The sequence below is a fragment of the Saccopteryx leptura genome, chromosome X (assembly GCF_036850995.1).
Source record: "Saccopteryx leptura isolate mSacLep1 chromosome X, mSacLep1_pri_phased_curated, whole genome shotgun sequence".
Lineage (NCBI taxonomy): Eukaryota > Metazoa > Chordata > Mammalia > Chiroptera > Emballonuridae > Saccopteryx > Saccopteryx leptura.
This window is the reverse complement of record NC_089516.1, coordinates 8836107-8861320: the sequence shown is the minus strand read 5'-3', so window position 1 is coordinate 8861320 and position 25214 is coordinate 8836107. Positions and strand designations below refer to the sequence as shown.

General features: G+C 38.7%; 1 protein-coding gene across 1 annotated transcript in view; it reads left to right on the top strand.

The window, feature by feature from the left end:
• The window catches only part of ACE2 (angiotensin converting enzyme 2), a 42703-nt gene that overhangs the window by 10102 nt on the left and 7387 nt on the right, over window positions 1-25214 (top strand). Inside the window, exons 3-15 of the mRNA XM_066356120.1 lie at window positions 733-891; window positions 4787-4880; window positions 5493-5636; window positions 7045-7157; window positions 9266-9371; window positions 11276-11373; window positions 13666-13835; window positions 16090-16316; window positions 19199-19343; window positions 21463-21561; window positions 22281-22403; window positions 22813-22985; window positions 24089-24147. Coding sequence (XP_066212217.1) covers window positions 733-891; window positions 4787-4880; window positions 5493-5636; window positions 7045-7157; window positions 9266-9371; window positions 11276-11373; window positions 13666-13835; window positions 16090-16316; window positions 19199-19343; window positions 21463-21561; window positions 22281-22403; window positions 22813-22985; window positions 24089-24147 — 1710 coding nt within the window. The remainder of the gene's footprint in view (window positions 1-732; window positions 892-4786; window positions 4881-5492; window positions 5637-7044; window positions 7158-9265; window positions 9372-11275; window positions 11374-13665; window positions 13836-16089; window positions 16317-19198; window positions 19344-21462; window positions 21562-22280; window positions 22404-22812; window positions 22986-24088; window positions 24148-25214) is intronic.

The window sequence follows — 25214 nt, the reverse complement described above, 5'->3', positions numbered from 1 at the left end:
CAAGAATGGAGTTCTTACTTGCCTCATATGCTCCTTCTTTTCTATAGTCTAGAGAAGTACAATGTACAAAGTAGTTGCTCATTTTAATCTTTAATAAATGAAAATTTGTGCATTGAGGGATCTGGAGAAGTCTACCTGCCTGCTGATGTTCAAGGTGGAGGACAAGTGAGTCCTGACATTATTGCCTACTTGTTGGTTTCTTTTGATAGTAGAAAGTCATCACGGTTACCAAATGGCCATATTCTGGACAACCTTCTTTGGGGAACAGAATTTAAGATCACAATCTGGCAAGTCATGGCACTATGGAGCTTACTGCAAACTAGTGCTCATTTCTCATGGTTCCCATAGTCATGAGGGGCTCTATTCCTATTAAGTTCATACTGAGCTCTATTAGGCTCTCCCTTTAGAACAGTTATCCTTAAATCCTGATCAACTCACCCACATCACAGTTCTAAGGCCATAAGTTGCAGGGCTCTACAATGTGAATAACTTGTGAGAATTAACTTCCAGTTTTAGGGACAGGACCCTTGGGAAAAAAAACTAGGGCCAGAAAGTGAGTGACCAAGAGTGGCCTGGTCACTCTTAACCTAAGTCTCGACCTTCAGCAAAGTAGAGAACTAAACCACTTAGGAAATACTAGATTTTCCACTAGATGTTCTTTGGATCATATCTTCTGTTCTATCTGTCCAAGCAGTGATGTTCTGATTTTAATTTTATTTTTTGTCATTTCAGAATGAGGCCGGAGCCAAATTTTCTGAATTTTATGAAAACCGGACCATGCGTGCCAAAGATTTTCCACCACAACAAATTCAGAATTCTACAATCAGGCGTCAATTGCAGATCCTCCAGCAGAATGAGCCATCAGCGCTCTCACCAGAAAAGAGCAAAAGAGTATGTAAACATTCTAGCACTGATCCCAAGACTTGAAATATTGGGTAATATTAAACATTATTATCACCCATGGCTGCTTCCTTTATCTGCAAAGAATGGCATGCTGACATTAAAAATAACTTTTGCTTAGGTGAGGTGACCACATAATTTATCATCCAAACTAGAATCCTTCTGAGAGTGAAAGAAGACTCATAATAATTACATTAGGATGCAGAGTTAAACTGGGATTGTCTGGGAACTGTACTGTATGTATATGGACACCCTATACAGAGTTTACTTTCCTGAGGACCAGGCAACCTGAAGAATACAATCAGTCTATGTCCATAGTTCTCAACTTGGAGTGGTTTTGCCTCCTAGGTACATTTAACAATGTCTGGAGACATTTTTAGTGGTCACAACTTGGGACAAGTGCTATTGACATCTAGTGGGTAGGGATGCTGCTAAACATTCTACAATGCACAAGACAGCCCCAAATAACAAGGAATTATACGATTCACAATATCAATAGTGCCAAACTTGAGAACCCTTATGTTGTAGTCGAATCCTTCCCCCTTTCATTCTCGACTCTGCTTCAACCTCTTTAACAAGTAGCTAATAGCTTTAGCTCAAACTGCTTTAGGGATGGGTGATTGACCTTTTTCCAAGACCTCAGTTCCGTATATGGGTTCCTTTAATTGATGGAAAGATACTCCCTCCATTGAGTGGTAAGTACTTTGCCCTACTTTGTTCCACCTTCTAAAGCTAAATTGCTCTTTTCTATAAGTAGTCTTTTGAAATGAAAGCAGCTAATATTTTTAACTTCTTGAGCCCTTTTTCCCCTCTAGGCTAAACATTCTCTTTTTTTTGTATTTTTTCTGAAGCTGGAAACGGGGAGAGACAGTCAGACAGACTCCCGCATGCGCCCGACCGGGATCCACCCAGCACGCCCACCAGGGGCGACGCTCTGCCCACCAGGGGGCAATGCTCTGCCCCTCCTGGGTGTCGCTCTGCCGCAACCAGAGCCACTTTAGTGCCTGGGGCAGAGGCCAAGGAGCCATCCCCAGCGCCCGGGCCATCTTTGCTCCAATGGAGCCTTGGCTGTGGGAGGGGAAGAGAGAGTCAGAGAGGAAGGAGGGGGGGGTGGAGAAGCAAATGGGCACTTCTCCTATGTGCCCTGGCCGGGAATCGAACCTGGGTCCCCCGCACGCCAGGCCGACGCTCTACCGCTGAGCCAACTGGCCAGGGCCTAAACATTCTTTACTCTTGCTCATTTCTCCCTATACAATAGTTTTGAGTCCACTAACCATCTTAGTTACTGTCTTCAGTTTGTCCATATCCTTAAACTGAACACAGCACTCTGAGTTGGTTCTGTTCTGTGTGGAGGTGAACAGCAGTGTGATATTCTGCACTCTGTGCTCTACATCTACTAAGATAGCTTAGGACTATATTAGTTTCCATTGTTTGGTGGAGATGGTTGTTGTTTAGATCAGTGGTCCCCAACCTTTTTTGGGCCACGGACTGGTTTAATGTCAGAAAATATTTTCACGGACTGGTCTTTAGGGTGGGATGGATTAATGTATCACGTGACCGAGACAAGTGTCAAGAGTGAGTCTTAGACGGATGTAACAGAGGGAATCTGGTCATTTTTAAAAAATAAAACATTGTTCAGACTTAAATATAAATAAAATGGAAATAATGTAAGTTATTTATTCTTCCTCTGTGGACCGGTACCAAAGGGCCCATGGACCGGTACCGGTCCGCGGCCCGGGGGTTGGGGACCACTGGTTTAGACAATCAAATTCCATGGTTCATATCAGTGTCACTGTCAATAAAGTCTTCAAATGTTGCTATGTACTAGTTTCTCCAAATTCTAGAAATCTTATATTCACCCTTGTTAAAATAACATTACTTATTCCATCTCTCTAGGTCAGAAGTCAACAAACTTTTTTTTCTGTAAAGGTAAAGATAGCAAGTATTTTAGGTTTTGTGGGCTGTATTGTCTTTGTCACAATAAGTCAACTCTGCTGTTGTAGTGGGAAATTAGCCATAGCTAATACATAAACAAATGGGCATGGCTGTGTTCCCATAAAACTTTACAGAAACAAGAAGCAGACAGACTTGTTCTACAGATCATAGTTTACAGACCCTTGATCTAACCTATTGAAATATTTTTTATCTAAAATATTTGGCTGTTTAACATCAAAGTCTTCTTTCTCAGTTGCTTATCCTCTGGAACTCTGTGTTCCAAACTACATCTATAAAAAGAAAAAAAATACATGATAAGAAGAAAGATGAAACCATATGGCTCATATCCTCCTACAAGTTGATATTTATTATTCTGCATTCTTTGGCTCTATTTATCTAACTAGTTGTTAATCCATGTTATCTTATCCATTCCATGCTTCTCCATCTTTTCCACAAAGACACCATGTGAAGTCTTGCCCATTGGCCTGATCTAGCCAAAGTGGAACCTGGACATTTTATTTTTAAAAGGTCCCAGATAATTCTAATGTCAGTCAGGCTTGAAAACTACTGAAATGCATATAAGAGCTTAAAGTGTTTGGGAAGAGGGGATACTCAAATATGTATGAACTCAATGGAGAGGAAGAAGGGGGTAGATTGAAAAAAGCAGGTAGAGAAAGAGACTATGAGGGGTTTTGTGCCATGGTAAGGAATTTTGATTGATTCCTTTGGACTATAGGATCTTGTTGAAGGTTTAAACATGAAATCTATTTTATGTTTTAGGATAATGACTCTTGTAGCAGTGTAAAAGAATGATGGAAGAGGGAAATAGGAAAAGGAGAATCAGGGCCTTTCATCGTTGTTTCTTAAATCATCTGTGGGTGGGATCTAGCCCTCCCTTTCTCCTTCTCTTGTTGTGTTACCAATCTATCACAGGTCAATACTTGGTTAAGTTCACTGATCACATGCCTAGATGTCATGGAAATATTAAATGGTTTTAAATGTTTATAAACATTTATTCTCTTAGTTACTATACTTAATGCAGAATGGAAGCCAACTATTTGCTGATTTGCAGTGATCTAAGGACCATATTTTGAGTAGCACTAATTTACTCTATTACCTTTAGTCTACTTTACACTCTACCTGCAAGGTGAAGTTTAAACTTTTCAGTATGGCATGGAACATCCATCATGATCTGGCCCCTGCTTACCTCTCTCTTCCCATGTCTTCCATCCACTTCCCTCAGCCAGCACTACTACTCTAGTTTCCTTCAACATGTTATCACTCCCTGAAAGTGCCATGACTTTCCCAACCTCCTTCCACCTTTTAGGCTCTGCCCTTCATGTCTCTCTTCTACTTGAGCAATTTCTGCTTCTCTTCCAGGATATAGCTCTAATGTCCCCTCCTCTCTGAAGCCATTGCTGAATCTGCAGGTTATTAATTTATCTACTTCTCTCCATACTGCCATATGGGGAGCGGAATTGTCAATGACAGTTTTAGTCCTTGTCACTGTTATGTCATTATTGATGTCATGGCTGCCTCTCGGTCTGATCATTGTAGGGTTCTTGAGGACCAGTGACTTATTCATGTCAGAATTGTTAAGAGTGTAGGACATAGTAGATGTTCAATAAATGTGCACTCAATGAATGTTGAATGAAACATTTGCACTTCTATGTGCATTCGTAGGTGAGAAATGGTTTTGGGATTTTGGTAGATCTGCTTATTTCAGTCACTCCACATGTATTTATTACATGTTTATAAGGCTCTCTGCTAGTTGATAGTAGTAAGATTTAACTGAGCTATTTCTGCCCTATGTAAAGGAAGATACTTGCAAAGTAGATGTGAACTGCTGTATTTTGAGGCATAAAAAAATTACATGGCAAAAAAACTTTACATTAGCATTTTATTTAGCATATTTTCCATTTTAACAGTGCTTGTTATCTTTAATTTGCAGTTGAACACAATTCTAAGTACAATGAGCACCATTTACAGTACTGGAAAAGTTTGTAGCCCAAATAATTCACAGGAGTGCTTATTACTTGAAACAGGTAAGCTATTAATTTTGGGTATTGATTATGAAATTTAGTTTTTCATTCCAAGTTTTAAAAATGAAATTAATGTTAAATAGTGACGTTGTGCCTTTCAGATGGATTATCCAAAGATGAGAAGATTCCAAATATGTGTGTTTCAGCACATAGATGAACTTCTAACATTTAGCAAAACTACATTTGTAAAGTCTGTCACATTCAAGTAATTTAATTAAGTTAGTAGTTAAATGATTTATTTTCTCTGAAAAAATATTTTGAACTATAAGAAAACTAATGAATCATGAGATTTCATTTCATAACTTTATGATCTTGATGTCTGCCAGCCTTACTTTAAAAAAAATTACTGATTGATTTTAGAGAGAGACAGAGGAAAGGTGAGAGGGAGAGAGAAACATCGATTTGTTGTTCCACTTATTTATGCATTCACTGGTTGTATTCTGTTTGGGGATTGCACCTGCTACCTTGGCATGTTGGGACGATGCTCTGATCAACTGAGCTATCCAGGCAGGGCTGCCAGCCTTACTTTTAATTCTTGAAAGTTTATGTAATTGTTTACAAATAAAAATTTTGCAAGTGCACATTCATTTGCCTTTGGGTGCTTTTCAATAACAGGCCTGGATAACATAATGCATAACAGCAGCGATTATAATCAACGGCTCTGGGCTTGGGAAGGCTGGAGGTCTGAGGTCGGCAAGCAGCTGAGGCCATTATATGAAGAGTATGTGGCTCTGAAAAATGAGTTCGCAAGAGGAAACAGTAAGTTTGCTGGTCTCTAGAGGTCCCGAAGCTCTCTTTGGGACCATGGGACTATTTCTCATAAATCACAAAGGCTGCTCTTTGATATAAGGAACATCCCTGAATTCATGAACAATTCATGTTGCTTGTCTCAAAAAACCTGCTAGATAATAAAGAAAGGTGATTTGACATTCTGTAGTTTAAAGAGATCTAAAGTGAGACTCAACTAAAGGGTCTCAAACAAATCAGTTGTCTGGGAAGGTCTCAGGCCCCCAAGTTTCCTGAGGTGATCTCAGGATTGAGTAGAGATTCTATTTCTCAGAAAGAATGATAGAGACATCATCTCTCACCTAAATTCCCACCTAGCTACAGTTTATTCTTAAAGGTCATTTGTGTGTTTACCTCAGGATAGTGTCACAGAAAGAAAAAAAAATCAGATTAATTTAGGCTGGAAACCCATTATTTTCTGAAGTTGTAATCATAACTCATGTGGTCATAAAAATCTTAACATGGGGAGGAATTTCCAAATCTCTTAATTTACTCTCCTGCCTGAGTAGTGAGCTGAAACCATGACATTATGAATAACTTTCTGCTTGGTTATTCACTGCCTCCTGGGGTTAAGGAAGAATTTGTTTCATCTATTTTTTCTAAATGTCTTTCACTGCCGCTTCAACTCATATTCTCTAGCCGTAGGTAAGCTGGAGACCATAGCTCTTCACCATATCCTTCCATCCAAATATTTATTTCTCTCCTCCTCTCTCTGATCACTCATTGCCAAAATGCCTGTAAAAAGTAGAAAATGTTAATATACTTTTGCAAATTTTATTAGCTAATACCCTAACACTAGCCCATGTTTCCTGATGATGAGATATTACATGAAATGCACAGAAATGTATGTGTTTAGATATGATTTGCAAATAAACACAAGCCCACAGTATCAATGTTTAAGATGAATTGGGTTGCATTTGAAAATATAAGGCCCTGAACAAAATAAGAATTTAAAAACTCAGATCCAGTCACATATTTATTTCAAAGCTAAAGATGCAAACTGATTTATGGAGAGAGTAGAGACCCAGGGTTAAGAGATTCAGAGCCTTACCAGTTGTTTGACCTTGAACAAATGATTTAAGCAGCTAAAAGCAGGCTGTTAATCTGCACAATGGGAATTATAATAATGTCAATCTTGTAGAGTAAGCATATTAGATGAGACAGTGCATTTAAATTTCTGGCACAGAGCAAGTTCTTAACAGACATTAGCTAGTGTTATCATTCATTTGCATTCCTTTGAGTTGATATTTAGAAAGACAGTAAAAATGTGCCAGATTTTTGATTTTTTTTTAAACCTCTAGTCAAGGATAATCTATGTACATACTGTGCTTTAACTCCTTCTTTCCCTTATGTTCTTCTCTTTCTTCTTTTTAAAAAACAGATTACAAGGACTATGGGGATTATTGGAGAGGAGATTATGAAACCGAGGGGACAGTTGACTATGAATATAACCGCAGCCAGTTGATTAAAGATGTGGACCGTATCTTTGAAGAGGTAACTGGGGAATTGTACTGAGAGACAGATGTAGGGCAGTGCACAGGAAAAAGGGACAGTGACCAAAGGCATTCTGGCCTTTTCCTCCCCATTTGTCATTGTATTTCCTGCCATTTACAAGACTGAACAAAGTCAATTTGATAGACATTTATTCATTTTTTGTAATGAAATTGTAAAGAATAGTGTGAATTTCTTCCCCCAGGCTTTCAAGAATCATTTCCTAAATGTGTTTTTTTATTGAATTTATTGGAGTGACACTGATTAACATAATTATACAGTTTTAGGTGCCTAATTCTATATCCATATTGTGTGTTCACCCCCCTTCCCAAGGCAAGTCTCTCTCCATCAGCATTTATCTCCCCATACCCCCTGCACCTTCAGCCTTCCCTGCCCCTGGCAGTCACCACACTGTTGTCCATGTCCATGAGTTTGGTTTTGGTTTTGTTTTTGTTTCTGTCATTCTTAGCTCAATCCCTCCACCCACTTCACCCTGTGTTCTGGTTTGTTCTTAACACACTAGTCGACCATTGCAAGGCCTCATAGTTATGGAATGTTAGACCTTGAAAAGATCTTATGTAACAGGGCAACTCCTACAGATGATCAAAATGCTCTGCTTTCCTCCCCTTTTCAGCCACTACCCAGCAATTACCAACAGCGACATTATAACCAGGAAAGACTATAGGAAGGAATGGTCTTCGTGAACTACTTGGGGCCAAGCACTGTCTTTTTTTGTTAGCAGAGCCATTGGTTTTACTTCCTTCCTCATGACAATTGATATTATTGATCCCTTATCTTGGACTAAGGAAGTATATATATATATATATATATATATATATATATATATATATATACATAGACTATATATGCATGTCTCCCTCTTCCTTCATTTTGGTCCCCACATCTCCCCTCTTACCCTTGTGCCTTCCAACTTTTTATGTGTAGCTACTCTGTCATAACCATAGTTGGGAAGCACTATCAAAAATGGAAGCAAAACAAGGAACCCCCTCAAAGAAAGAGAAATGGCCAAAAGATTTGGATAAATATTTCATGAGAAAAATGACAAATAGGCAAGTAAAGTATTATTAGGAAATTAAACCCATGTTTAAAAACCACTACACACCCACCAGAATAGCTGTGGTTAGAAAAGACTGACAATACCAAGTGTTGGTGAAGATACGGAGATACTGGAGCCCTTATACACTGCTGACAGAGATGTCAAATGGTTCAGCCACTATGAAAAATAATTTGACAATTTCTTAAAAGTTAAACATACTTACCATATGATTAAGGTATTCCACTATTAGATGTCTATATGAAAGAAATGAAAATGTATATCAATACAAAGACTTATACATGGATGTTTATGGAAGCATTATTCATAGTAGCCCGAAACTGGAAACAACCTAGTCATTCCACGACTGGTGAATTTTATCCATGAGAGGAATGAAGCAAACTCTGATGTATTCATACAATGAAATGCTACTCAGTAATAACAAGGAATGAACTATTGATCCATGCAATAACATGGATGCACTTTAAAAACATTATGCTAAGTAAAAGAAGCCAGACACAAAAGGTCACATATTGTGTGATTTCATTTATATGAAATGTTCAGAATAGGAAAATTTATAAAGACAGAAATCAGTGCAGTGATTACCTGGAGCTGAGGGTGGGAGTGGAATAGACTACAAATAGGCACAAGGAACCTTTTGGGGGTAAGGAAATATTCTAAAACTGCGTGGTGGTAATGACTGCTCAACAGTACAAATTTACTAAATGTCATGGGTGAATTTTATAGTATTGTAAATGATATTTCAATTTAAAAACAAAGGAAGTAAGTGGCATTTTAGAAATGAGTGTTTTTGCATCTGTTTTCATTTTGGGACCTGTATTCCTCCAGGTGTGTTTATTGCTTTAAGCAGTAAAGCTAGTTACCATCAACATCTGGAAAGAAGAAATGCTTTCAAATGCTCCAGAACATTTGAGAGGAAAAGAAATGGGAATTTAGGGAAATTCTACTTGTCTAATGAAGCTTCTATTTTTAAGGTTGAGGAATGGAAATAAGAGCAGGTTCTCTTGGTCTTAAACTTTCTTCCTGGACTTTTCAGATTAAACCATTATATGAACATCTTCATGCATATGTGAGGAAAAAATTGATGGATGTCTACCCTTCCCGTATCAGTCCGACTGGATGTCTCCCTGCCCATTTGCTTGGTAAGAAACTGAATTATTTGTGTACTTTGCTGTATGTTATTTTTACCAAAGTTGTTTTTTGGAGTGAGGCTCAACATTAAACTTTTGAAAAATTCTATGAATGGAATTAGTAACATTGTAGAGATCACATTTTGAAAGCACTGTCTTCAGTAGAAAGGTCATTTGAAATCATTCTCTATTGCATTATTTTGTATATGAACAGTTATTATGTTGGCTACAATGTAAAGATAAATTGGTTATTTAAGATAACCAGAGAAGGAACTGCAAGTTCAAATGAGAATGGAAATGGGTGAAACAAATCTTACTATTCAAGTTGGTTGGCTAAGCTCTTGAGGTAGAATTTGGGATTTTACTATCATATTGTCAGAGGAAAGAAGCTTCGTAGGCTGAAGGTAGATAGCCATGAGAGGCCTTCTAGAATTAAGGGGCAGGCTGAGTTAAATCTTCATAAGTTTATTCTAAACTGCAGCAATAACTTTTGTTAGAAAGTACTTGATTTGGCTACATATGAATAATGAATGAAGTCTTTTTCATGAAGGAAGATGCCTAGCTTAGAAGGGAAATCAATCTTCCAAGAACTTTGGATCCTACTATGGAGTCTTTGTAGACCATGCAAGACCTGGGGCCCTTTACTGAACAGTTATACCAGAGGAAGTTTGACCAACATAGAGTAAAAATGAGGCTTCCTTTGTTCTAGACACTATTAATTCTATTCATTTATGTTAAGGTTATGTTGGGTTTTGAAGCCATACTGTTTGTTGGGTCCCTTTTGGTATTTTACATGTGGACTGTATTTCAACCCATCACATATGACATATTTTAATAGATATATTCATGAAGTATCTGCCAGTTACACAAACAGCTTTATCTCCAAAAAAGTGTCAGCTCCAGGGCCACTGGCTCTCAAAAGAGTTTGCTGAATGGGAGACATCTACTGCTGCCCCTCTCTGATTCCAGAACATTTTGAAATTTAGATTTCCATACAGACTATGAAGCATTAATTAAGATTATATAATATATAAAGGGTTTACATAGTCTACTTTTCACTTATTAATTTATATTATATTTTCCATTTCACAAAGTCATCATTATTTATATGCAAAAATCTTCTAATATCCTTTGTGTCACTATTCATAGAGTTTACTGACTCATTGCTTAGTAATGACTAACTTTGGAAAGAAGTAGGCCAACCAGTTGATAATTTCACTAAGCAATAAGCTTAATGAAAAACTCAAGTTATCTCCATTTTTAATATCTCTCAGTAAGATCAATACCCTACCTGTTATTTTTTACAGAGACAGAGAGAGAGTCAGAGAGAGAGGGATAGATAGGGACAGACAGACAGGAATGGAGAGAGATGAGAAGCATCAATCATTAGTTTTGCATTGCGACACCATAGTTGTTCATTGATTGCTTTCTCATTTGTGCCTTGACCGTGGGCCTTCAGCAGACTGAGTAACCCTTTGCTTAAGCCAGTGACCTTGGGTCCAAGCTGGTGAGCTTTACTCAAACCAGATGAGCCCGTGCTCAAGCTGGCGACCTTGGGGTCTCGAATCTGAGTCCTCCACATTCCAGTCCGACACTCCATCCACTGCACCACTACCTGATCAGGCAATACCCTACCTGTTATTTAAGGTACTTAATGTCATTGACATTGTAAACCGCTTTTCCAAGAAAAGATTGCAACATAAGAAATAAATTTAGCTTGAAAATTTTTATTTACATCGTTTTATATACAAAAGATAGGAATTAAAGGATGACCTACAAAGAAAAAAAGGTAGTGAAAAGGGAGCACATAAACTAGGTTATGGCCTGTTAACCAATATCACCTCATACATTTTACAAATATCAGATCTATACTTCTGCTATCTTTTTTATATATTAACAAAATCTTTTTTTAATAGGTGATATGTGGGGTAGATTTTGGACAAATCTGTACCCGTTGACAGTCCCCTTTGGACAGAAACCAAACATAGATGTTACTCAGGCAATGGTGAACAAGGTAGGAAGAAGAGCCTTTGGAAACTAAATCTAAATCCTCAACTTTACATTTTTGTCTAATGACACCAAGTTTAGTTTTATATGTGCAATTTTAATTACATACAAGTTTACAATCAGCGGTAAAACCTAATAGTATATTTATATTTGCTTATTTTTATTATTTCATTATTATGCTGCATAGGCCCTCATTGGAGCAATAGAACTGTATTTGCTACTTTGTACTTACAAAGGTTCTTCTGCAGTGCAGGCGTACAATATACGCAAATATGCACGGATGTAAATTAGTTTGATTGTGATGAGATAGTTAATAAGTTTGCAAAATGAAAGCAAGAAAAAAATTTATTTAAATATTTTCACATTTGTAATTTTAATTTCAAGTATAATTCTATGATTTTTTGTTCAAACTTCTGATTGTTACTCTTATTATATGAATACTATCATTAATTATAATTATACTTTTACATATGTTCAACTATTAGTTCAAAACTTTATTATTATCATGCTATTATTAATTATATTATACATATATTCAAATTTAATTGGAAATAAAATATTAATAGTACATAATACTTTTATTTATTTAAAAATATGGTTAACATATTTTTATTTTCCCTGTCTCTCTCTTTTTTTAAAAAAATTTTTTTGTATTTTTCCAAAGTTAGAAGCCGGGAGGCAGACAGACTCCCACTTGTGCCCAACCGGGATCCACTCGGAATGCCCACCAGGGGGCGATGCTCTGCCCATCTGGGGCTTGCTCCATTTCCGCGGTAGCCATTCTAGTGCCTGAGGTGGAGACCACAGAGCCATCCTCAGCGCCAGGGCCAACTTTGCTCCCATGGAGCTCTGGCTGTGGGAGTGGAAGAGAGAGAAAGAAAGGAGAGGGGGAAGGGTGGAGAAGCAGATGGTCACTTCTCCTGTGTGTCCTGACTGGCAATTGAACCTGGGACTTCCACATGCTGGGCCAATGCTCTACCACTGAGCCAACCAGTCTTTCTTTTATTTTAAGGGGCCCAATATTTTCTTCTGCACCTGAGGCCTCAACCGACCTTAATTCACCTCTGTTCTTAACCATTTTAAATCGGTAATGCAATGAATATCTTCACACTTATAACATACTCCTGGGGAAAGTCCACAGCTGAATAAAAACATGAGGCTGTAAGGGTCTCTAGATTCCTGCAGCTCCATTTTGTAGTGGGGCAGCAGCAGAGGCCCATCTTTATGTCACCTCTTAGCCTATCTACAGTGTTTTTATACCCACCATGTATCTTAATGTTATCTTTACAGTAAACCTATGAGATTATCAGGACATGGATTATGATAGTTCCATGTTGTAGGTGAGAAAACTGAAGCTTGGATAGACATTTTGCCCAAAATCACAAAGACAGTCAGTGTCAACTAAGGTTTGAACTCAGAACTCCTAATATTTCCAGGGTGGTTTTTATTCATTCATTCTTTAACAGGTGTTAAGTGTTCTTGTTGGTCTACACTGTTTTGGTATACATTCATTCTGCTCAAGAATGCCATACTCATTAAGACCAATATTGTCTGACATTAAGCCTTTATAGGTCAATAATTATAAAAAGCCAGTGTCATAGCCTGTTTCATATCCCCAGGGCTGACACAGGAGAAAAACCAGGCTTGACTGGTCTTCAAGACCAGAGGAAACTTTCTGTGTTACTAGAAGTGATTCATGAAGTATCTGCCAGTTACACAAACAGCTTTATTTCCAAAGAAGTGTCAGCTCCAGGGCCACTGGCTCTCAAAAGAGTTTGCTGAATGAGAAACATCTACTGCTGCCCCTCTCTGATTCCAGAACATTTTGAAATTTAGACTTTCATACAGACTATGAAGCACTATTTAAGATTATATAATATATAAAGGGTTTACATAGTCTACTTTTCACTTACTAATTTATATTATATATTTCATTTCACAAAGTCATCATTATTTATTTAACCATTCTAGTGGCTGTTTCTACTTTTTCCTTATTGAAAGTCATTTTACATGTTGTACATCTTAAATTTACACAATATTATATGTCAAATATATTTCAATTAAAAACAAAAGAAACAAAAACTCATTTTAAATTTAATTCTTTGACCTATTTTCTGAACTTCCTAGGTTAGTTCTTTAGAGACAAGATTACTGAGACTAAGAATACAAATACTTAGGAAACTGTCCATACATGTCACCAAATTGCCATCCAGAAATCTTATGCCTTTATACATATCCAACGGAAAGAATGCTGTTGTGTTGTTTTAATGCTAGAATTAAATGCTCTTCTTTCTTCTAGGGCTGGGATGCAGAGAGGATATTCAAGGAGGCTGAGAAGTTCTTTATGTCTGTTGGCCTTCCTAATATGACTGAAGGATTTTGGAAGAACTCCATGCTAACTGAGCCAAGCGATGGACGGAATGTGGTCTGCCATCCCACAGCTTGGGACCTAGGGAAGAATGACTTCAGGTAGCAAGGCTGATACGAAAATGGGAGACAGTGGAGGCAGGGAAGAGGATGAATTTATATTCCTTGTCTGCTTCTTCTTCATTGACTGTGGACTGCCAAGTGTGTGGGGACATAACTTCCTGATTGAGGCACCTTCCATTTAGCCAAGGACAGCAAAGAAGGAAGCAGCTGTTGGCCTTTAAGTGCTATGCTGCAGGCAACTGGGAGATAGGTGGATCTGCCTGGTGAAGTAGATATGGGCAGGACCCCAGCAGCATCCACTAGAGTAGGTGTTGGCTATTCTTTTCTGCAAAGGGTCAGAGAGTAAATCATTTAGGCTTTGCAGGTCTGTTGCAACTACTTCGTTCTACCCTTGTGGCATGACAATAGCCCTAGATAACACATAAGCAAATGGGTATGACTATGAGCCAATAAAGCCTTATTTATCAAAACAGGGGGTCAGCCACAGGCTATAGGTTACTGACTTCAGTAGTAGAGTGAGGTTTAAAAATAAGTATATGTGGCCCTGGCCGGTTTGCTCAGTGGTGGAGCGTCGGCCTGGCGTGCAGGAGTCCCGGGTTTAATTCCTGGCTGGGGCACACAGGAGAAGCGCCCATCTGCTTCTCCACCCCTCCCCTCTCCTTCCTCTCTGCCTCTCTCTTCCCCTCCTGCAGCCAAGGCTCCACTGGAGCAAAGTTGGCCCGGGCGCTGAGGATGGCTCCATGGCCTCTGCCTCAGGCGCTAGAATGGCCCTGGTTGCGGCAGAGCAATGCCCCAGATGGGCAGAGCATCGCCCCCTGGTGGGCATGCTGGGTGGATCCTGGTCGGGCGCATGCGGGAGTCTGTCTGACTGCCTTCCTGTTTCCAACTTCAGAAAAATAAAATAAATAAATAAATAAATAAATAAATAAATAAATAAATAAATAAGTAAGTAAGTATATGTAAGTTTCCTAGCACATGATCTTACATCCAATAGATATTACATATATAGTGGCTATTCTTAAAATTGTTTCAAAAGAGAATGGAGAAAATAACCAAGTTAGAAAAACAGATCATGTTGGGGTACATTGATTCTTAAGCAGCAGGAAGTCCTTAAAAGGTATTTATCAGGGAGATGACATGGTCAGAGCAGTAGAAAAATTAATTTAGGAACCTACTGAAATATGACCCCTTATATTCACCTGAATGAAATTGCTCTTGCTGACTTGAAAAGGACCACCTGTAATTAATTGCCAAAGGCAGTCGTTATTTCATTGGGCCACAGCATTAGATAACTTTTATAAGTTGTCTTTGAAATGCTATTTTTCTTTGCCCTCTTTATTGTCATCCTCTTCTATACTACTTTGACTTCGCTCCCCAACTTCTCTGAACGAGTTTCATCTTCCCACCCTGTGCATAACTGGGACCTCCCAGGGCTTTGTCTTTGGCCTTCTTTTCTTACCATTCTACCTATATCTGCTTCATGGGCCACCACATCCACTCTCTGACTTACAGGCTAATGATTCCCAACTGTCAATTTCTAGCCCCTTCTCCTACTACTCCTCTATCCTGGCTGTATCAAACTGCTTTCAGTGTCCTGAATGGCACATTCTTAAGCCCTTCTCACTGAGCACCTTCAGGAATGCTAACCTTTTGTCCCTCCCTGCCATCCACCTGGCATACTTCTGCATGCTGCTCCAGGTCCAGATTGCTCATTGCATCCTCAGTTATGATCTTATTAGTGCTTCTAGGAGACTGCCTGCATCATTCATTGTTATGCCCAAACCCATGCTTGCTGATCACTTACAGAGTACTTGTGTCAGACTGTTTGTAGTAGAGGACTCTGCTTATCTTTTTTTTTAATTTTTTTATTTATTAATTTTAGAGAGGGCCGAGGGGGAGAGAGAGAAAGAGTGAGGGAGACAGAGAGAGAGAAGGATGGAGGAGCAGGAAGCATCAGCTCCCATATGTGCCTTGACCAGGCAAGCCAGGGGTTTCGAACTGGTGACCTCAGCATTCCAGGTCAATGCTTTAACCACTGCACCACCACAGGCCAGGCTCTGCTTATCTTTCTTTGTTAGTCTGTGACCAGGAGAACAGGATGCAACCCTGCCCACCACTTTATATTCAGCACCCACTACAGTTTCTTGAACTTAAAACATAGGTCTTTAAGATTCATTGGTGAATAAATCTTGGAAAGATGATTCATGCTAGAAAAATCCCATACAACTGTACTGTGATGATTAAATGAAATTCAATGAGATTCATTTTCATCTAGTAGTGCATTTATGTGCAGGATCAAGATGTGCACAAAGGTGACAATGGATGACTTCCTGACAGCCCATCATGAGATGGGCCACATCCAGTATGACATGGCATATGCTGAACAGCCCTACCTACTGAGGAGTGGAGCTAATGAAGGGTTCCATGAAGCTGTCGGGGAGATTATGTCACTATCTGTAGCTACACCTAAGCATCTGAAAGCCATGGGTCTTCTGCCACCTGATTTTTATGAAGACCAAGGTACAGACATTTTCTCATAGCTTGTTTTAGAGATGTGGGCAAAGGTATTTATTATCATGCATAAGATATATTTGATTTTTGCCATATAATGTATAAGGTATTTATGGGTAACTGGAAATTACTACTGGTAAAGAAAATAATTAAGTATTTATCATGACATGTTGATTTGTGGTTTTGTATCTTTGAAAAGGGCATAAGAGAGGTAACTGAATGGTCTTGGGACTCTAAAAATACATCTACCAGAAGATTTTTTAAATGATGCTTAAACAGGCCCACAGAACTGAAATGGCTTATTCAAGGTCACCTAGCTAATTAGTGTAGGATTTTCGACTAGATCTCTCTGGTGGTAGGTAAAAACTTCACAAAATTTTAGAGGGAACAGTTTCTAAAAACCATTTTGCAGAGGAAGCAAGCTGAAGACAAGAGAGGGAAAGTAACGAGCCGGAGGTCAAAAAGCAACATGGCCAAACCAGGATCAGAGCCCTAAACTGAAGCTTTCTCCATAATATTATGCAAAGTAAAGGATAACTTGAAATTTAGAACTTCTTAAAGAACAGGTGGTGGAATATCAAGATTGAAAGGGACTGAAATGTGGCCCTGGCTGGTTGACTCAGCAGTAGAGCATCAGCCCAGTGTGTGGAAGTCCTGGGTTCTATTCCCGGCCAGGGCACACAGGAGAAGCACCCATCTGCTTCTCCACCCTTTCCCCTCTACTTTCTCTCTGTTTCTTTCTTCCCCTCCTGCAGCCAAGGCTCCATTGGAGCAAAGTTGGCCCAGACACTGAGGATGGCTCCATAGCCTCCGCCTCAGGTGCTAGAATGGCTCCAACCGCAACAGAAAACACCCCAGATGGGCAGAGCATTGGGGCGTGCTGGGTGGATCCCAGTCAGGCACATGCGGGAATCTGTCTGCCTGCCTCCCCGCTCCTCACTTCAGAAAAATACAAAAAAAAAAAAAAAAAAAAGAAAGGGACTGAAATGTTCCCCCCCCCCTTTTTTTTCTTTTTTTCCAAGTGAGAGGAGGGGAGATGGAGAGATAGATTCCCTCATGCACCCCAACTGGGATCTACCCAGCAACCTTCATATGGGGCCAATGCTCTCCCCATCTGGGGCCATGCTCACAACCAAGCTATTTTTTTAGCACCTGAGGCAGAGGCTCCACAGAGTCATCTTCAGTGTCTGGGACTGATGCACTCAAACCAATGGAGCTATGGCTGCAGGAGAAGAAGAGAAAGAGAGAGAGAGGACGGGAGGAGGAGGAGTAGAGAAGCAGATGTTGGCTTCTCCTGTGTGCCCTGACTGGGAATCAAACCCAGGACATTCACATGCTAGGCCGATGCTCTACCACTGAGCCATCCAGCCAGGGCCTGAAGTGTTTTCTTCGTCCAGCAGAAGCATGACTTTGTCCTTGCAACATCCTCTCAGATCCATGCTATTCTTCAATAGCATTGCCTGAGGTAGCCTGTTTCTCTTTGGATGACTTAGACTTGATAGAACACAACAAATATTCACAAGATCCAGATTCTTCAGAAGATACCATGGCTTTTGATTTTTCTTTATAAAAGAAGAATAGTTAGAGCCAAATATGTTCTTCTTTGAATATTCTATCCGCTCATTTTAGCTGGATGGAAGTATTGGTCAATGAGGTCAAGTTCATGAGCTCCATTCTTGTGTGGGCAATTCACTTTGCCTTAATTTCTGGTTCCTTACCTTAGTGATATGACAAGAACCTGGGAGTAGGTCAGTGTAAAGCCATCATGTCTGAAAAAATTCCTGTAAGCAAACCCAGGAAGTAATAAATGAGTAGTGGCATCCTCCCATGAAGGAAGAAACAAAGGAAAGGCAGTTCAAGGTACCCACGCCTGGTTCTTAATTTTAAAATATTATTCTCAAATCAATTTATGGAAAATTATTTGTTTTATCATTTAAAAAAATATTCCCTGGCAGCAGGAAAAGATGGTTGGATCACAAAGACAGTATTAAACATGATTAGAGCACTGGTTTGAAAAACTCCTTTTCTTGGCTCTGCCTCTGATTAGTGAATGATGTAAAACATATAAGTTCTTTCATTCCTTCTCTCCCTCCTTCCCTCTCTCTTTCCCTTTCTACTTCCAAAAATATTTATTGAGTACCTACTATGTGCAAGGCATATTTCTAGACACAAGAGATAGAATGGTGTGCAAAATAGATAATAGCCCCTGCTTACATTTCAGGGAGTTTCGTTTATATACTGGAGTGAGCTCTACTGTGTTTTTATATCACTAATAAAGGATAAATGAAATAATATAATTTCTTAAAGCATTTTAAACTCAGGTAAGGAAGATGTCAGTGCATTTAAAGTACATTATATTTCTGATTATGCAGTAGATGATTTCTTCCTAGGGAAGTTCTTTTTGTTTGTTTGTTTGTTTGTTTGTTTTACTGCCTCCTTTGCTGGCTTTTGGCCACATCTGTTTATTATTTGTTTATTTAACACAGAGAGGACATCATGTAGCAGACATCAGGCTAGGTATACAGTATTGAATGAAATATTACCAGTCACTGCCTTCATGGAACTTACAAAAATAAACTGTATGACTGGGAAAGTAGATAAAATAGTTTTAATGAGCTCTGATAAGAGGTATTTAAGGAAAGCAATTGAAATCAATGAAAACATGAGGATTAGGAGTTACTTGTGGATTTATTTTATCTGTTCTATCCAAGACTGTACTCCAAATCCTTTTTCTGAGAAAATGAATATGTACATATCATTATGTCCACTGTCAGTATTTCTCATGTAGTCATCCTTAGAGTAGGTATATCTTGAGGAATATTTTGAGATTAGGACAAAACATCTACTGTCATCCTCATCTTAACATTTATCCTTTTTCATTTTACTTTCAGAAACAGAAATAAACTTTCTACTCAAACAAGCACTTACTATTGTTGGAACTCTACCGTTCACTTACATGTTAGAAAAATGGAGGTGGGATGTCTTCAAGGGTGAAATTCCCAAAGAGCAGTGGATGAAAAAGTGGTGGGAAATGAAGTAAGTCAATGAATATACAATCAGTAAAACGTTTTCTCATGAGTTTGCTGTTTACTTAAAAGTGTTTGACTGGTAAGTTGCTTGATAACACACCCTTTAATGGCCATTTTCTTTTCCTGTCTCACTTCCTTACTCTTTTGTTGGTGTTTCTTGGGGTCATTTCCCAGGACCCTGTCTTTCTCAGGGTCTGCTTCTGTAATAGGCCAGTCTAACCCTACCAGGACTTGAGTTCTCAGAGAATTCTCCATAGTTAGAATACCACAGATTTCAACAGTTAAATCTTGAAATCTTCTGGGGTAGGGTTAAATGTGTGAAAATGAGAGGGAAGTACATGTAGGCTAGAGAAATGCCATCACCAGACACACAACACACACATACACATACCACCACCACCACCGCCCATTAACTGCTTTATGTTTTAAGTCTTTATTTGGGTACCCTCTCCTCAGACCCCAGCAGAGTCACGTAACACGACTTTTCACCCTCTGTCTTCTTAAGTGTTTGGTCACCCATTAAACTATGATACTATTTAGGAAGTGATCAATTTATTCATTCTGTTTATTCTTTTAAACAAACAAACAAATGATTCTATATCTTAGGCAAAGCCACAAGGATCCAATGCTGATCATTTCAGATATTGTCCTTGATGTCAAAAGAATTTTTTAGTCTATGAAGGGATATGGAAAATGAAACCACTGCAACATGTTGTGTTGTGATGAGAGGAAATGGGGATCCATGAGCAGTCAAGGGAACATCCAAGCCCAATCTGATGAGTCAGATGAGGGTAGGCACCCAAGTTTACCTCTGAGAAAGGTGTGGTAGTTAACCAGGTAGAAGGGAACAGAGGAAATTCCAAGCTAGAGAGAGCCTGGCATGTTTGAGCAACAGATAATGATTTCTTTCAACAGTTTCAGCACTGCATTATTCGTCACTTTTCCCCAAGTGCTTTGCACAGTCCCTGACACACATGGATATGAAATAAATGGACCTTAGATGAAAGATTACAAAGGTAGACAAGATGGAAGGAGGGTGAGAAGGAAGGAAGGAAGGAAGGAAGGAAGGAAGGAAGGAAGGAAGGAAGGAAGGAAGGAAGGAAGGAAGGAAGGGAGGGAAGGAGGGAGGGAGGGAGGGAGGGAGGGAGGAAGGAAGGGAAATTTTCCCCCACTATCTATTAGACTCCTATCCATTTATTTTCCTTTTTGTAGTGAAGAGTTACCTATGTAACATTCATCCCCATATCCATAAGTTTAAGTCAGTGCCACTTTTGTGCCAAGATTGTTGTTGTTAACATAAATCCTACTTGGGATTTCTAGCTTTTGAGTATACTGAAATTGTGTCTGTAATGATCCCACAATCAGGTAGGACAAATGTATTAAGTTTAAACAATGCCAAATGCATGATTACCCTAGCCTTTTTTCTAAATGAATTATGTTTTGATCCCTTTTAGTTTATTTAATGGAATCAGACCCTTAATTTGGTTCATTACCACATTAATTACTCTGTTCATTCAAGAAATACACATGACATTTTCTTTTAGTATTAGACACCTTGTTTGACACTGGAACTATAAAGATGATCAAAACACAGTGCTGTTCTCTAGGAGCTCCAGACTCCAGGGGAAGGAGCTGAATGTAAATAATTATAAAATGGAGAGAAGAATGGCAAAGGAGGCACAGCTAGAGAAAGCTAAGGGAGCTGGAGAAGTTCAGTGTGCTGGGAACAGGGGAAGGTCTCACAGAATGGGACATTTGAGCTAGCCTTGCAGAATAAGTAAGATTTCAATTTTACAAAATTCTGTCTTCCAGGAGCACATAAATTGTGGTGCCAGAGAGGAAATATCAGGACTTTCACTGTATGTTTTTGGTCATACAATGCACTTTGTTAAATTGGTGTTCTGAAACACAATTACTTTCCAATGATGTAGTCTGGCTGAATTATGAAAGGAAGGGATAAGCACATAATGGGCTATAGTCTATAATTTTGGGCACTTTTTTCTATTTTACCTAATAATGAATTCTTTTATAAATACCATTGGCTGATGAAACAGTACTAACTGCACCCTACCCTTCCTTCTCACGGTGAGTGACCCACAGCTAATATATCTTCTTTTTCCCCAAAGGCGAGAAATAGTTGGAGTGGTGGAGCCTGTGCCCCATGATGAAACATACTGTGACCCTGCGACTCTGTTCCATGTCGCTAATGATTACTCATTCATCCGGTAAATTACAGTTTCTTTTCACTGTTTAATTTGTAGGCTTTGTGGATAGCTGTGCTAATGGCAAGGAAATAGGGATCTATGAAGTGATGGTTATGATTTCTCTGGTTCCATTCACCTCTCTGCTAAAACCTCAGAATAGATGATCAATTTTCTTTCAATTTAACTCAACACAATTTATTGGGTTAGATAAAAGAGTGTGAGATCTTTACCATCAAGGAATTGATATTTTCTTTGGGGAGAAAAACAAACAAGGATTTTTGTTTGTCTTCTTGTTACTGGCAGAGTTCAGAGCAATTGTAATTGAAAGAGCATTTTTAACGTGAAGTGCAAAACCCTATGTTCTTCACCTATTAACCCCAGATCTAGAATTTGCTGACCCTCAATTTCTTTATTTGTACATAGGAAATAATATTATTGACCTGCCATAAGAATTGGCTAGCATCATTTATATGAAAGAGCTATAAATCTGTGAAACAAAATACAAATGTGAGCTAATATTTAACAAAACAATACTGTCTTTTTATCAGCTGATACAAAAATGCAAGTAGGTTATGATCACTCTGTAAGGGTTTATGATTGGGTCTTTCTGGAGCAAGAGGTGTGATGAGTATCTCTTTGATTACTAGGACCTCAGAATTTAAATATATGCCCCAATCTATGACTCTACCACAGTGACTAAACATGGGCCTCATTTTTTTTTGTTTTTGTCTTTTTTATAGTTATTTCACAAGGACCATTTATCAATTCCAGTTTCAAGAAGCCCTTTGTGAACTAGCTCAACATGAAGGTGACCTGCATAAGTGTGATATCTCAAACTCCACGGAAGCCGGGAAGAAGCTGCTGTAAGAAATGTTTCAAAGTGTTGAACCTCTCCTAGGATCCAAAATCACTCGTTTCCATGCCTAGCTTGAAATTTGATTTCTTTCTTGTAAAAAGAAAACTTTTGGCCTCAAAATGTCCTCATACACCAATTAAATATTTATTTTGTGGTCACACGGGAACCTAGACCATGAGATGGGTCAACAGGCCACCTCCTTTCTCCATGTTATTGATACTGAGTTCCTTTGTAGTTGTTGGAAGGCAGAAGAGATTGAAGGATGAATACAGCTGTTAACATACCCTATTTTCTTATTTCCCAGAAGCAAACTTACCCAAGCCAAAGAGGAGAAATGATAGATCATACATGTAAATATATGGACATCCAAAATTCTTCAAAAGGCCCTGAACTTACCCTCTTATTTTCTCATGTAGCGAAATGTTGAGACTTGGAAAATCAGAACCCTGGACCTTAGCACTGGAACGTATTGTAGGAAAAAAGAATATGGATGTAAAACCACTGCTCAACTACTTCAAGCCTTTGTCTACCTGGCTGGAAGAGCAGAACAAGAATTCTTTTGTAGGATGGAGTACCGAGTGGAGTCCATGTGAGTTCACTGAGTTGACACATTTCAATTCACTCCCATTCCTCTTCCCTTATTCTTCTCTGGCCCCAGTCTCATGGGGCTGTGACATAGCAGAATATGTTCTCACTCTGTGTAGACCCTGCTTTTGACTGCTATGATGGCTATTCTATTTTATTGGGGAGAAAACAATATTTCTTTTTATTAAATTTTCTATTGAATTTATTGGGGTGACATTGATTAATAAAATTATACAGGTTTCAGTTATACAATTCTATAATACATCATATGTATATTGCATTGTGTGTTCACCAGAAGCAGTATTTCTTGAGTACCTTCTATGTACAGGAAAAATTACACCCCTCCTGATTTGTTAGCCTGATATTTAAAATAAAAGGGTATAACAGCCCCCAACCCCACTGTACTCAAATCCTGCTGTTCAAAGACAATGAAGCTTAATAATAATTTTTAGTAAAGAAATTACCAGTATTTACATCATTATGTCTTCAGAACCAAGAAATATACTATTTTATATCCTTTATTTTGTGGCTTTTTGTGATAAAGGGAAGTGTAAGAGTAGGCAGAAATGCATGTGTAAAACTGACCGATAAAGAAACAGTATATCCCCCCCTCTACCCTCCTTCCTGTATAATTATGTTAACTAGCATCACCCTAATAAATCCAATTAAAAAAAATAACAATATAGACAAATTGTTTAGAAATATGAAAGTAATTGCTAGAAAAAAGAGCTAATTCAAGAAACAAGAGATAGAATCCAGAAAGAAGTAGATTCAACCCAGAAAAGCAGCAAAGGGATGAGATTGAAAAGAATAGATATATTGGAATAGTTGGTATCTCCTATCTACCACTGGAATCCCAAGCTTCTCTGGGATTCTCTGGGACTTTTGAGGTCTGCACTACCTCTGTGTACACTTTAGGTCATGGCTTCCTCACCCTTGAGAAAGTACTTACCACTCCTTCACTACATCTCATTTTCCAAAAGTGTGTTTAACCTTTTACAAAATTTCTTTATTATCATTTTAGTGAGATCTTGGGAGGGGAAGGAAATAAACACACATGGTCAATTTGTCATCTGTAACAACAGTCTGTGATTTCTCTTTAATCAGATTCTGAGCAAAGCATCAAAGTGAGGATAAGCCTAAAATCAGCTCTTGGAGACAAAGCAGTGAGTATTCTGGATAGTGTGTCCATGAATTTTCAGTGTACTCCCTTAAGTAGGATACAGTAAGCCCATTTCAGTGCGATCTAAAGATGAGAGCCCACATGGTTCTCTCAGGGACTACAAGTTCCACATTCTAGCCTTTGGCTTGTGTTTGTTTTCAGTAACACATTCCTTATTGGATTACTATGTCTCCTTTTTTTCTTGAAGGTGTTATGAAGAACAATGAGAAAACATCTAAACTTAATATCAAATATCCACTCTTTTGATTCACTCTTATCACCATTACTTGTATTTGAGGATGAGTATATGATTATATTTTGAGAGATTGGTTTTAGAAGTCATGTAGGGAGCTTCACTTTGTTTCAGTCAATCCTCTATATCCTGGAAGCTTGTTAAAAATGCAGAATCTTGGGCCCCAGCCCTGGACCTGCCTAATGAGAACCCGCACTTGAACAAGCCCCAGGTCATTTGTATACATAATAAAGACCAGGAAGCTCTGATTTAGAACACTTTCTCAAACCTGGCTGCACATAGGAGTCATATGAAATGTTTTAAAAATAGTAATGTTTGAATCCCACTCCCAGAGATTCTGTCTTAATTGCTCTGGGGTATGCCGTCAAGAGTTTTGAAAACTCCCAAGTGATTTTGATTATAGCAAAGTTGGAGAATCATTGACATAGAGATACATTTCAAAATAACAAAATGTTTCACAGAAAGTCATATTACTTACACCTTCTTGTGAATTACTTTAGTCGGCTAGTGCTTTCTTCTCAATATCTGTTTCAGGTTACACAGCCTGAAGAAGTAGTGGCTTTGGTTGGGAAAGAGGACAGTGTTGTGTTAGGCAAATGGGGATCAAAGGCCTGGGAGGGGGCATGGCACCCTGAAGGCTCTGCAGGATTAGAGGACAGTCTGAGACTTTGGATAAAACAATCCAAGGTGCTGTAGTAAATTGTTATTTGCAGTGGATAGATCCAAAGATTGCATTTCTATCCCCTTACTTTTCCTGTAGTGTAATTTCTATAAATAAATAAGACATCTGAACATAAGTAACATAGTAGGAGGAAGAA